Raw genomic sequence first — 12,787 nt, 5'->3', positions numbered from 1 at the left:
TTCATCCAAATCTGATGTGGCATTTCAAAATAAAAGGCCAAAGAAATATCAAAATTTGACCTGTATACTCAATTTCGAAAATTAATTAAAAATTAAGTTTTCGTTATCCTGCAACCAGACTACTGCCGAGGCACACGAGGCCACCTAAAGTATCCAACCAATGTACTTTCATCAAAATCTGATGTGGCATTTCAAAATAAAAGGCATGAGAAATATCTAAATTTGACCGTAACAAACGATTTCGAAAAATCATAAAAAATTAAGTTTTTGCTATCCCGCAACCAGACAAGTGCTGGGACAAAAAAGGCCACCCCAGGTATCCAACCTAACTAGTTAATCCAAATCTAATGAGGCATTTCAAAATAAAAGGCCATAGAAATCTCAATGTTTGACAGTTACAACGGATTACGAAAAATCATTAAAAATTAAGTTTTCGTGATCCCGCAACCGGAAAAGCGCTGGGGCACACTAGGGCACCCCAGGTATCCATCCAAGGTACTTTCATCAAAATCTGATGCGGCATTTAAAAATAAAAGGCCAAAGAAAGATCAAAATTTGACCTTCACACCCGATTTAAAAAATTCATTAAAAATTCAGTTTTCGTTTTCCTGCAACCGGACTACTGCCGAGGCACACTAGGCCACCCAAGGTACTTTCATCAAAACCTGATGCAGTATTCCAAAATAAAAGGCATGAGAAATATCAAAATTTTTCGAAATCGTTTGTGACGGTCAAATTTAGACATTTCTCATGCCTTTTATTTTGAAGTGCCACATCAGATTTTGATGAAAGTACCGTGGTTGGATACCTTGGGTGGCCTATTTTGTCCCAGCGCTTGTCTGGTTGCGGGATAACGAAGACTTAATTTTTAATGAATTTTTTAAATCGAGTGTAAGGTCAAATTTTGATGTTTCTCATGCCTTTTATTTTAAAATGCCACATCAGATTTTGATGAAAGTACCTTGGTTGGATACCAGGGGTAGCCTAGTGTGTCTCGGCAGTCGTCTGGTTGCGGGATAACGAAAACTTAGTTTTTTATTATTTTTTATTAAATCAGTTGTAATATCAGCCATTGATCTACCGTAAACATTGATTTCTCTTTCTTTCTCAATTCATAACATTTCTTGGTGCAATTCTGAATCAGTTTGCATTCCCCCTGGGTGAATATAGAAGTTTAATAACATTATTTTAAATCAAAACCACTGGCGCGCATACTTGAGTTTTACAGCTTTTATTGAGAAGGTGGCCATCAACAAGCGCTTTCGGCGCATTACCGTAATGCACCGTGTTGCACAGTATTGAAAATAAGAGTGGCGGCTGGCTTGACTTCGTTTTTGCGAGTGGCGGCCGGCCCGACTTCGTCTTTGCGCGTGGAAACTGGCCTGACTCCAGCATCCTGCAGCCGTCACCGCTACCGTGAGGCCACACAGCTTTTATTTTGAAGGTGGCCATCAACAAGCGCTTTCGGCGCATTACCGTAATGCACCGTGTTGCACAGTATTGAAAATAAGAGTGGCGGCTGGCTTGACTGCAGTCGGGAGTTGGGGCGGCAGGGCAGAGGAAGACATCTCTTCATCTACTACTTGAAACATTCTCAGCGTCGGAGTCACCAATGTGGCAGTCAAAATGAGCACACACGACTGACTGTGAACACGTCTTTAATCCAAGACTGCCAACAAGAGAATAATGTACAATGAAAAATTTGCGCCAAAAACATTTACAAGAATACGCTCCAAACAGGAAGCCTGCTGGGTGAGAAGCATGGTCCTAATGTCCGCCTACACGTCCATTAAAATCTGATATGGCATTTCAAAATAAAAGGCCAAGGAAATCTCAATTTATGGTTGTCAGTCCGCAGAGAAGTTTAATACCATTAATTTAAATCCAAACCACTTAAGTCCATGAATGAGTTTGTGAGATTTTATTTTGACGGTGGTCAACATCACGCGCGTCCGGCGTGTTACCGTAATGCACCGTATTAAAAATAACAGCTGGCCAGACTTGGTTTTTGCGTGTGGAGGCTGGCCCTACGGAAGTTGAGACCATTAAGAGAAAGCGGGGTTTAAACAGTTCGATAAATGAGTAGAATGCTCATAGTTTTTTAAGCCGACCAGAAAAATAGAAGCCGTACGGGTACAGTGCAGCACTACGGAGTAAGGCTTTTTTTTTTTTTTTTTTTTTTAAGAGATCCGAGCCGGATAGAACTAATTCAATACGTTGGACTTGGTCAACAATACCCATTCATCATGAAAAGACAACAGTAGCAGAATTCTGAGTCAATCTTCCCAGAAGATTTTATTGGACAGAACAAAAAAATGAACACTTGGGTCATCAAAAAGGGGGGAAAAGTGCTTTGATCAGTGAAAGTGTTCAGATTTAATTTATACTGTATAGACTGAGGTCTACTAAAATTGTTTCAAAAATATTTCTTTCTGCCTCATCGAAAAAAAGGGGAAAAAAACATGTTCTGAGAATACAAAAATGACAAATTGCCCAATAAGCTGCGTAAATGAGTAAAATATGGTTAATGGGAACCTGCGGAATCGCTAAAAGTACTTACGAGCCAATAAATACAAAAATATACAGCACGTAAAAATGTACGAGTGCTACTTCCAGACAATCAAGAAAAAATGTCATTTGGAGTGCGGTAAGGTTAGGATCCCATCTTTAAAAAAATATAATATATTTAATCATTTGAAGCAAATGGCCTTCGCGAGCAAAAATTCGATATACATATACAGTGTCACAAAAATAAGAAAATAAAAAAGATTTGATCCCGAATTGCGGCTACAGACGGCAGCATGTGCCAAAAGTCTTCTTGGCGTTTGTGGCAAAAAGGTCCACCGGAGACGTTTTGGGTTTCACCACTTTCACGTTCTTCTTCACTTCTCTTCACAGGAAACAAACAAGAGCAGCACGAAAGTCAGAAATTCAAAACACATCGACGCAGGCGACGCAACCCAAACAAACCAACCTGGCCAGATGGAGCACCGCTTCCACCACGTTGGTTCCTTCTTTAGCGCTCGTCTCACAGAACAGCGCGCCGTACGCCTACAACCGTGCACACACACACAAAAAACGCATGATCAGCGGTTCACACACACAGCCACTCAGTCGTATTCAAGCACTTGCACTTTTGCCTGGGATGAAAAAGGAGGCCTCATTTCTGCAGTCTTTTTTTCCTTCATTCAAAAAAGTTTAATATGGCATAATCCAAATGTAATATCTGTCGTGCAGTTATTTCCAAGCCTCGCCACCTCCTGCATTAGGGCGACTCAAAAGAAAAACAAAATAGCGCAGGGAAAAACGTTTCCTAAATGCATGCAAAAAGCAAAAAAAAAAAGCCACTCTTTCGCTCCCTCTTCCACACAAAGACCGAGTAAGCGCGGCTGCAGCGTGCTGAACGAACCGTGGCCAACTTCTCGCCATGCAAAGTGCTGACGCAGCGTTTGGCGGGTGTCTGCTCTCTCATGTCCACCTTGTTGCCGATGATGCAAACGGGAACTTTGTCCTCTGTGGCATCCTAGACGAGGAGCAGAAGACGACGTTTTCGCACGTTTGCAGATGAGGGCGCCGGCGCCAAGACAGAACTTGAGCGCTAAGAGGTGCGCCACCTTACCTGGATCTGATCCAGCCAGTCTCGGATGTTGAGGAAGCTGCTCTCGGAAGTCACGTCATACAAAAGCAGAACGCCGTGAGCTTTGCGGAAGTAAGACCTGGCGATACTGCGGAACCTGCGCACAAAACAAATAAAGGAAGCCATTCACGGCGCAGCAAAAACAGAAATAAAATAAATGGACTGCTTGAAGAAAGCAAGACAATCAAGTGGCCACAGAAATGTTGCCGATGAACACTACAAAAAAAGTTTTTTTCTTCTCATTTTGGAGGGAATTCTTCTTGGGAAGTTACGCTTTTCTCAAACAATGACTTTCAATTTTAATGGTCAGAATTTTTTCATTTTAGTTTTTTTTTCCGTCTCCCCGTTCTTAATCCAGCACAACGCATTCGCATTGGATCTTTTGCACGGGTTGCTTTCAAACATTGCTGTCAAATAACTTCATTTGTTACACAAAAATATTGTTCATCCAAAGTAGGGACGGCGAGTAACCGATAGCAGGTGTCAGATCCATATTTTTATCATCTCAAGTTATCTTTTACATGTGAAGAGCGCCGATACTTGAAAGAAAAACAAAAAGTGCAGCTCGCTGTTGACGCATAAAAAGGCCGATGGTCAGAAAGTCTTTTTGTCATTGCGTTCGTTTCAAATATGATAAATTGTCTCTGTGAGGACTCAAGAGTGAAAACTTGCACTGGTAAAAAAAAAAAAAAAAAGAAAATGTAGGGCTAATGGAGCAGCTCAAAACTGTGCCAAATGACCGAGCGGATTTGAATAATAAGAAATATTATTTGCACTACAAAAAAATGAGTGATCTTTTGTTCATCATTTTGACTTGCCATTCATGCGTTTTTTTTTTTTTTGTTTTTTGGGAATGCGAGAGAATGTGGCACCTTTCCTGTCCGGCCGTGTCCCATATTTGCAGGTTGGTCTTCTGCCCGTCCACCAACATCTTCTTGATCTGGAAATCCACACCTGACACCCGAGAAAAGACACGTTGACGAGCCGTGCGACAAGCGACGTCATCATCGTCAAAATGAAACCAATCCTGCCGGGGTCGACGCACCCAGCGTGGTCTGCATGTCGGTCTTGAACTGGTTGAGCGCCAGTCGCAGCAGGAAGCTGGACTTGCCCGCGCCGGCGTCTCCGGCCAAGACCAGACGGTACAGAGGCACCGCGTCGTCCGCCTCGGCCACATCCGGGTTCGCCGTCTGAGTCCGACAAAGCACAAGCGGCCATCATCAACCAAGCGCCATCTTGGTTTTGAGCGCGGCCTCCGTTCCGGCGTCTTTCCCGCACGCCAACAAAGTAAAGCTTGACAGCGACGTGTTTATATGTTCAACCCATCGTTTCAGGTGACAAAAATATGAAGATGATTTGTATATGGTCACTTCAACAGATCTGTTTTCTCGTCTCAAAGTTCAACTGCGGAGGTTGGGGAACGCGGGCTTACCTCTTTCACAAAAGCCGACAACTGCTTCCGCAGGTAGGACGCGTTGGAACTTCCCAAGCTGCCTGCCAAGGACAGCCCCGCCTCAGACTTGCCGTCCAACAGCTGCGTCACCAAGACAACGAGGAATTCAAAGATCACACTGGGGGGGGCGGGGTTAACGTGCGTTTCGCGTGCGCACGTGTGAGCCGACCTCGCCGTCGGAGTGGGCGCAAGAATAGCTGCGGTGGACCGTCTCGGTGGAGCCTCGGCCGTCGTCCGTGTCCAAGTCCAAATCGCTGGCCGAGCTCTCGGTGGTGTCCAGCGTCAGCGAGACGCCGCTGTCCAGAGACTTGTCGACCCACGAGGACACGTTGGACATGGTCGAGCTGACGCGCGCCGGCACACGCAAAAAATAAAATTCAGTCTCCAAAATGTAAAGGCCAACATTTTAAGCCATTGGCTAAATGTTTCAAATGGCATAAAAATGATATTTAATAGAAAAAAAAGGACAAAATTCCCATTTAACTCTGCAACTTCTTCCATTTTCTTGAATAGTTGCTCCATTTCAGTTATTTTTGATCGTCTTTCCAACTTGCAAAACTAAATATGAAATTTGGAAAAATACTGACTTGTTGTGTTTGAGCGTGCTCTGCCTGACGAGCTTCATCCTGTGAGCGGCCACTTCATCCTTGGACAAAGGCAAACAACGAGAGCGTCAACTTGCGCGCGCTCGCTCGCTCGTTCGTTGGTGACAATAAAAGCGCAAAAGTGGGACTTGCCTCGCGGTTCACTTCCGACGCCAAAGTGGAGCGCAGGCTTTCGTTGCTGTGGCACAACTGCTTGTTCAAGTCCCTGCCAGGAAAGAATTTTTGATACTTTCAGTTTGAAAAAATCCAACAGCAAAGAAATGAGCCCAAAAATACGGCAGAGAACTTTCCAGATCATTTGAAACCAAACACCAGAGCTCATCTTCACTCAAAAGAGAGCAAATCTTTCCAAAAATGACTTTTTGGCAATTCTGCAATTGAATTTAGAGTAAAAGCCCAGAAAGAGGAAAATGCGCTCCAGTCAGATGCAACTTTGAAGAAATATATTTCGGTTTTCCATTTTTGGTTGTTAAAGAGGAACCACATTTGCTGATGCCGCTTACTGGAGAATCTGGACTTGACTGGCGTAAGACTCGTACTCGATCACCATCTTCTTCAACTCGTTTGTTTCTCTGTGGTGGCAAACACAAAAGACGCGCATGAGGACACGCGAAAGTAAGGCGAGGTCGGTGGCGGCGGCGGCGCGCACCGTTCATGCCGAGCCTGTCGGTCGGCGGACGCGTTCTTGAGCTCGTCCAGCTCGGAGCGCAGGGCGCCCACGTTGCTCTGCGCCTCTCGCAGGGACGAGCGCAGCGTCTCGTTCTCCTGAGCAAAAGGACGCAGCGAAGGTGAGCGGCGCCTCCGAACGGTCGCCAAAGTCGACTCACCTGGGAAAGTTCGTCCACGCGTCTGCTGACTTTCAGATGCGCCTCCTCGGACCGCCCCGACCGAGACTCCGCTTGACTCTACACAAAAACAAATCAAAGCACAAGCGACTCACGTTGCGGCCGTTGTCGACTTTAGTCACAAGCGCGAAACAAGACGGCGACAACGGTGGCACATTTGCGACCAACTGGTTTATTTGCGTTTGGAAGGAGTTTTTGACTAAACCTCCGCACTTCATCGAGGAAGCCGACGACTCCTGTCGTGACAAATAAACCGGATTTTCTCAAAGGCGCCACCTCCGTTTTATTTATTGATTTAACAGACCACGCGGTCGTCTTTAGCCACAAAATGTTTAAAAATGGTCAGTGTAAAACGCGTTTCGGGTTATTATTCGTGTGTCACGTCAGCACATTTGCGATCAACCAAAGGATGACAGAAAAGCAAAGACTTGAAGGTCGGTCAACTTGCGCCACCTGCAGGCCAGTTTACACACGACAAGAGGAGGCAGACGGTGCGAATTGGGATCGGGCCGAAAACTCAAATGCGTTTGAGGCAAGCAACAATTTCCCAGCTCACGATTTCGAGCATCGCTCAGCCCCAGAACTCGTTTCTCTGCATGACATTAAGAAAATCTAAATGGACACGTTGACTTGATGAAGACGACATCCAGGAAGTAACAATTACCTCATTAACTCTAAATTTAGATTGCAATCCTTTGCCGGCTCCAAAGACGACTTTTGAGCTCAAAGGTGGACAAGCTCGACTTGACCTGAAGCAGGCCGACATTTTTCAACGGGCCTTTTTTTTTTTTGAGAGAGAGAGAGGGGGGGGGGGTTCGGTAGCAGAGACCCTGATTTTGACACAAATAATGCAAAACAAACATTTGGGACATGTTCTGCCTAAAGGTCAAGTGTGATGTCATTTCGGAAAATGCCAAATGAAATCAAAGTCAAGTCATTCGGGGGAAAAAAAAAATCTGCGTGGAATATTCAACAAAGCAATCATTTCCCCGTAAGTGTGACATCATTTCAAGAACAACAACGGCAGAGCTCAACGTGGAAAGCGTCACAAAAATGGAGTCCCAAAGCCAAATTTGCAACTTCTCCCGAGAGTCGGTCGACTCGGCCCTCTCGCTTGCCCGACAAATGCGTCTTGCAAATATGACGATGTGGTCACAAACAGTCGACACTCACCAAATGGGATCATTTGTCGGACGACCACAAAAGCGTCGACATTCTCGAGCCAAAGAAAGCCAGTCACATTTTTGGAATTTTTAAACCCGTGAAAAGATCCTCAACCAGGAAGTCAGAGCACAAACCACGTTTGACGTTTGTGTGAGCACAATGCACTTTATGTTTTGGTTTTCCCATTCTTTGGCAGTGTTTATTTGAGATTTTGGACATATTTTAGTACCTCCACTTGTACTTTTGCCGCCTTTGCTGTCGATCGACATCAAACGTCCAAGATTGGCTTTAAATTTGACATTTGAAAAGCTACTTTCATGTCTGCGCCGGCCCCTCACTTTGGCAGCCACCTACCTGCAAAAGTCGATCCACAGTGGCCTGCAGGTCCGCAATCTGGTTCTCGTGTTTCCGCTGCATGTCCCACAAGACTTCTTCCATTTTCTTGCGCTCCTTCGGACACAAAAGCCGAGCGGTCAGACAAACGCACGCAAGCGGCCACCGAGCGTGCATTGTCATTTTGTCTTCAACTTGTTCACTGCCGTTTTTATATTCACCCACACCGTTGAGTGCCGCGGACGAACAGCTTAAAAGGGATTTTTTTTTTTACTTTTATGCAGAACATTTTCGCGCAGGAAACGACTCGTGTTGTGCTTCGAGCCGCCGTCTTTGCTCTGAGTCCGTCAGTGCTCTCCGCTCGGTTGGCTTGTGTCAAGGAAGGTTCCAAAAAACGCTTCCAAACAAAAATTGCGACAAACCGTTTATTTGAACAACTATTCAAGTCAAACCTTTGCCCGCATTTTTAAGCAGTGTCAATGTTCAAACAATCATTTTCCAAAGACTTTTTGGTGCGTCAGAATGGTGCTCAACTTTTTCAGATGGTGTAAAAAGTGGCAGTGAAAAGCAGCCCTCACCTCATCTCTGGCTCGTTGCTCCGTTCCCGCAAGTTTCCTCTGCATGTCGTCCTCGAGTTGGGGCAGCCGGCCGCTGCTCATGTCCGCCACTCTGCTCCCACACAAACGCAAAACAAAATGCGGCGCAGACTGTTAAAAATAGACGCGAGCATGCAAAGAACAGGTAGAGCAGCACATTTGTGCACTTCTACTTCCTTGAGCAAGCTCGGCATGTCACTTGCGCGTGCCTCGGCAAGTCACCGAGGCACGCGAGCAACTTGAACTCGAAAAAGCAACAAAAGTGGTTTGCATCGACTGCGCGAACGAGGGAAGAAAGGTGCAGGCAAGCAACGAAAAAAAAAACGGTTTGAAACATCAGCACGAGTGTCAAGAAATGAAAACGAGCAAGTGACATGGCGCGCATTCGAAAAATTGCTGGAATACGGAACAAGAAGGGCGTTGTCGTGTTGACAGCGGCCTGAAGAGCAAAACAATTTATGACGTCAACATTTGTCATTTAATAAGCGAAACAAGTTGAGGGTGACATTAAAGCGGATTTATTGGTCAATAAAGAAGTGAGCAATCTAACTTTTCATTGACATACAATACAACTTGATTTATATAGCGCGTTTTACAACAGCTCAAAAATGTAAGGGTAGCTGTCATTTTGGAATAATAAGAAACATTTAAGTGATGGAAATATTCATGGCAGTCCAGACATCGTTTAAGTTCTGCATTATTCAATATTGTCGCAGAATATCGTTGTTCCATTTTTTCAAGCTAAATAAGTTGTGCTCTTGTTTACAAATGTTGTCTATGCATAATTGTTTTGTGAAGAGAGAATATTTTTGGTAAAAATAGCAGCAAATTATCGTTAAAGGTTATTTAAAAAAATATAGAAAAGATTTTTAGTCCATATCACGCTCCCCTACAAATGTCATCACACAATTAATAACAGCAGTCCAGTAATGTTTACTTTTTTTTTTTTTAACCAAAGATTCAAGCCAATTTTGCAAATGACTGAGCGCCGTTTCAGAGTCTGCCAATATTTTTTGCCCCTCTCTCACATCAGGTCAAATCGATATTGCGCAAGCTTTTATACGTTGGTCAATCTTCTAAACAAATTAAAATCTCTCAAAAAAACTGATGACCAAAAATATTTCAACAATTTTTATTTAGGGGCGGGCGGGGTTGCTTTAAATGAAGGCAAAAAGCTACACCGTAGCTCCCTTCGCCACAAATCGCCAACTTGCTTGAAACTCAGACCGACTGATTAAGTTAAGTATATGCGGGCTTTTAATCAACTGTTTTGAACACTTTTTTTTTTTTAACTTGACCACTATTTATCTCCCTTTGTCAGAGAGGCAACAAAGAAACTTATAGTATTTTTTTTATGAATTCCATTGTATAACAGTACAATTTTATCGCCCATTTCACAATAGCGATTTTGTTGTTAATTAGGACCACCTAACATTCGCAAAATGCAGAAAGTAAACGTGGAAAATTAAAGACGTGAAAACTTGACTTAAACATGGTAAGGAAGCATTCGTACTTCTACCGATACTCAAGTATTTGTATTTCGTTACTTCCAGCAGGGAATGCAAGCAATCCCAGTTTGAAAGCTGTTTTCATCTCCAAATTCGTGAGCCGAACTGATGGCGCCACTTCCCTCGCCGCCCAACTCACCTTGCGGACAGAACACAGTCGGCATCGAAGCGGGACGCGAAGCCTCCCCCAGGCCCGGCGCCCCCCCGCGCCTGCAGCACCTCGTGAAACCTGGACGAGAATCTGCCGAAGTCGATGCAGCCGTCTTCGTCAACGCCGAACTTGGCGAACAACGTCCGAACTTCGGACTCGGCCACGTTGAGCTCGCGGCAGACCACAACGAAGTCGTCCAGCTCGATTTTGCCCGACTGGTTGACGTCACAGGCGCGGAAGAGTTTGTGCAGGTTGTCAGTCTCCATTTTCAGGCGCATGCAAACTTAAAAGCGTCGAACCGGAACCGACACTTGCCTCGCTTCTTCTGCCATCTTCCGAACACGCATGCGCACGCGCACGTTTCTTGTAGGTGAGCTCCGAGTGCCCAATTGGCCCCGAGCTACGCATCGTAGGCGGGGCCACTCAGGATTAAAAGGAACCGCATTTCCTCTTCCGGCTCCGACCTGGAGGGCGTTATGTGTGACGTCACCACATACTATTTAACGCAACTTCTACTATGGAAGCTGATTTGTGCCTCCCCCCCAAAAAAAAAATCTACAAAAAAAACTTTCAGAAGTGTAAAAAACAAAACAAAACAAACCAACACGAAAGACACGAGTCAAACGTTTTGAAGACAAACAAACACCAAGGAATCAAGAAAAAAACGCTTTGAAATAGAACACAAAACAAAAAAAATATACTACGAAGGCCATGCATGTACCTCAATAAATACTGATCCAGATACATTTTGGTTTCACTTCAAAAAGGTTTTCTCGATTCTTTTTTTGTCCTAAATCGGATTCCTTTCACAAAAAACGGTATCCATTTTGGGGAGGCGATTTTTTTTTAAGCACAGATCTGCCACACAGGACATTTTAAGAAAGTATCCGTTTCGTCTTTATTTGGAAAATAAAAATAAAGTGCCTTTTTCAATGTAATACAAAAGAAATGAAGAAAAACAAGTGAGTTATAATAGAAAAAATAATTTTGACCATGTTTTCTGTTTGTTTGTTTCACACTGGCTGCTGAATTTACAAAACACGTTGTCCATAAAAAGAGTTTTTCAGTTCCATATGAAAGGCCTGATGACAGCGGTTCGTTTGCTCAACCACTTTGTCTCGAGCTGTGCCACGGAAATTCAGTAAACCAACTCCACTCACTTGGTCCGAAAAATGATTCCTTATTAACGACATAAAAAAAATGCATCTTTGTTCTTTATCTGAGCAACGTAGAGTGACAAGTGGAACAATGAAATGCTCTTCCACGAGTTGGCAAAAGGTACAATGACGTCCCGTTTTCATCTATACAACTAAACAAATTTCACACCAAGTAATGTTGTCGGTGAATTGAGCCGAGATTCTCATTCTTGCACGACGCGGTGGCGCCTTGGGTGACAAGGTTAATTCATTCAGTGCCCATGCTTGTAACTCAAATCGTTTACCTCCGCTGAAACAAATAGGAATGCAATTAATGCGTCCTCTCGAAAAGCAAAAAACATTGAAAGAATTTAACAGCGTTTGCCACGTTTTTTTTTTTTTTGCATCAACTCAATGGAAATTGTGCTCCATTTGGTGGGTGAGCCTTGCCCACGTTGGATTGGTTAAGGGATATACTGTATACTATATCGTGTAGCCGTTCTCAATTCCTCACTAAGCTGTAGAAATATGAGCTGTTCTTTGCAAAGGATAAAGACCGCACTTTATGCCTGACTTGAGTTGTTCTATTGTCTGACTACATTTCTTGCTCCACCAATTGTGGTGCAGCAATGCGTTGGTTAAAGGGCGCACCACTGATGCTTGTTTTGTGAGCCCATCTAGGGCATTTGCCGTTGTGCGAGCATGAAACAAGTGGTCGACAAGGCAACGTTTGGATGTTTGAAATACACGTGAGGGCTGCACAATAGCGGCTGATGCGATATGCGTATCACGAAGGCATGCAATCAGTTTCTTCTGGAATTGTCCGCTTTTCACCGTCCACGCGCACTCTTCAATTCACACCGCCCGCCGCCCAATAGTTGGACATGATCTTGGGGAATTACAATTCATTGATGCAGCTTGGCATTTTTTGACGCATGAAAAACCTGCATTCTTTCATTAGTTAATCAAAATGTGATTTTTTTTTTTTAGGAGCACGTTAAATATCGCAATCAAATCCATATCGCGATCATCAACATCCACGCTGCTTTTTGTTGAATGCTAAGTTTGACAGAAAACTTCAACAACACTCGTATCTCAAATTTCTGGTTGCAGGTCAAAGCAAAAACATTGACAAGATAGCTCATCAAAAAAAAAACATTTTAAAAAACGCCACTACCTTGTAAGTGTGCAAAATATGTATCTTGGCAAAGCAACTGGTGGGCCAATGCGGTGCAACGGTGACAACTATCACGTGTCGACGTGCAGCGAACTTTGAAGAAAGCCCAGAGACGCACGTCTCGAGATTGGGAGCTCCAAAAGGGGCATGATGCGATCCCCGCGAGAGGTCATCTGACTTGC

General features: G+C 44.1%; 1 protein-coding gene across 1 annotated transcript; it reads right to left on the bottom strand.

Annotated features, from left to right (window-relative positions):
* Nucleotides 1–2,269: 2,269 nt before the first annotated feature.
* Nucleotides 2,270–10,684, bottom strand: rasef2 (RAS and EF-hand domain containing 2). Its single transcript, XM_088287174.1, has 16 exons — nt 10,281–10,684; nt 8,616–8,706; nt 8,059–8,154; nt 6,523–6,600; nt 6,345–6,460; nt 6,199–6,267; nt 5,828–5,900; nt 5,678–5,736; nt 5,260–5,434; nt 5,070–5,171; nt 4,683–4,827; nt 4,510–4,591; nt 3,620–3,734; nt 3,410–3,523; nt 2,975–3,051; nt 2,270–2,890 (listed from the first exon to the last, which is right to left on the bottom strand). Exons 1-16 carry the CDS (start codon nt 10,568–10,570, stop codon nt 2,788–2,790), a joined length of 1,785 nt encoding a protein of 594 aa, XP_088143300.1. The 5' UTR covers nt 10,571–10,684; the 3' UTR covers nt 2,270–2,787.
* Between the last annotated feature and the right edge of the window lie 2,103 nt (nt 10,685–12,787).

Source organism: Idiotropiscis lumnitzeri, unplaced genomic scaffold, assembly GCF_059441095.1.
Source record: "Idiotropiscis lumnitzeri isolate Australia: NSW breed Sydney's pygmy pipehorse unplaced genomic scaffold, RoL_Ilum_1.0 HiC_scaffold_35, whole genome shotgun sequence".
Classification (NCBI taxonomy): domain Eukaryota; kingdom Metazoa; phylum Chordata; class Actinopteri; order Syngnathiformes; family Syngnathidae; genus Idiotropiscis; species Idiotropiscis lumnitzeri.
This window is presented reverse-complemented; position numbering and strand designations above follow the sequence as displayed.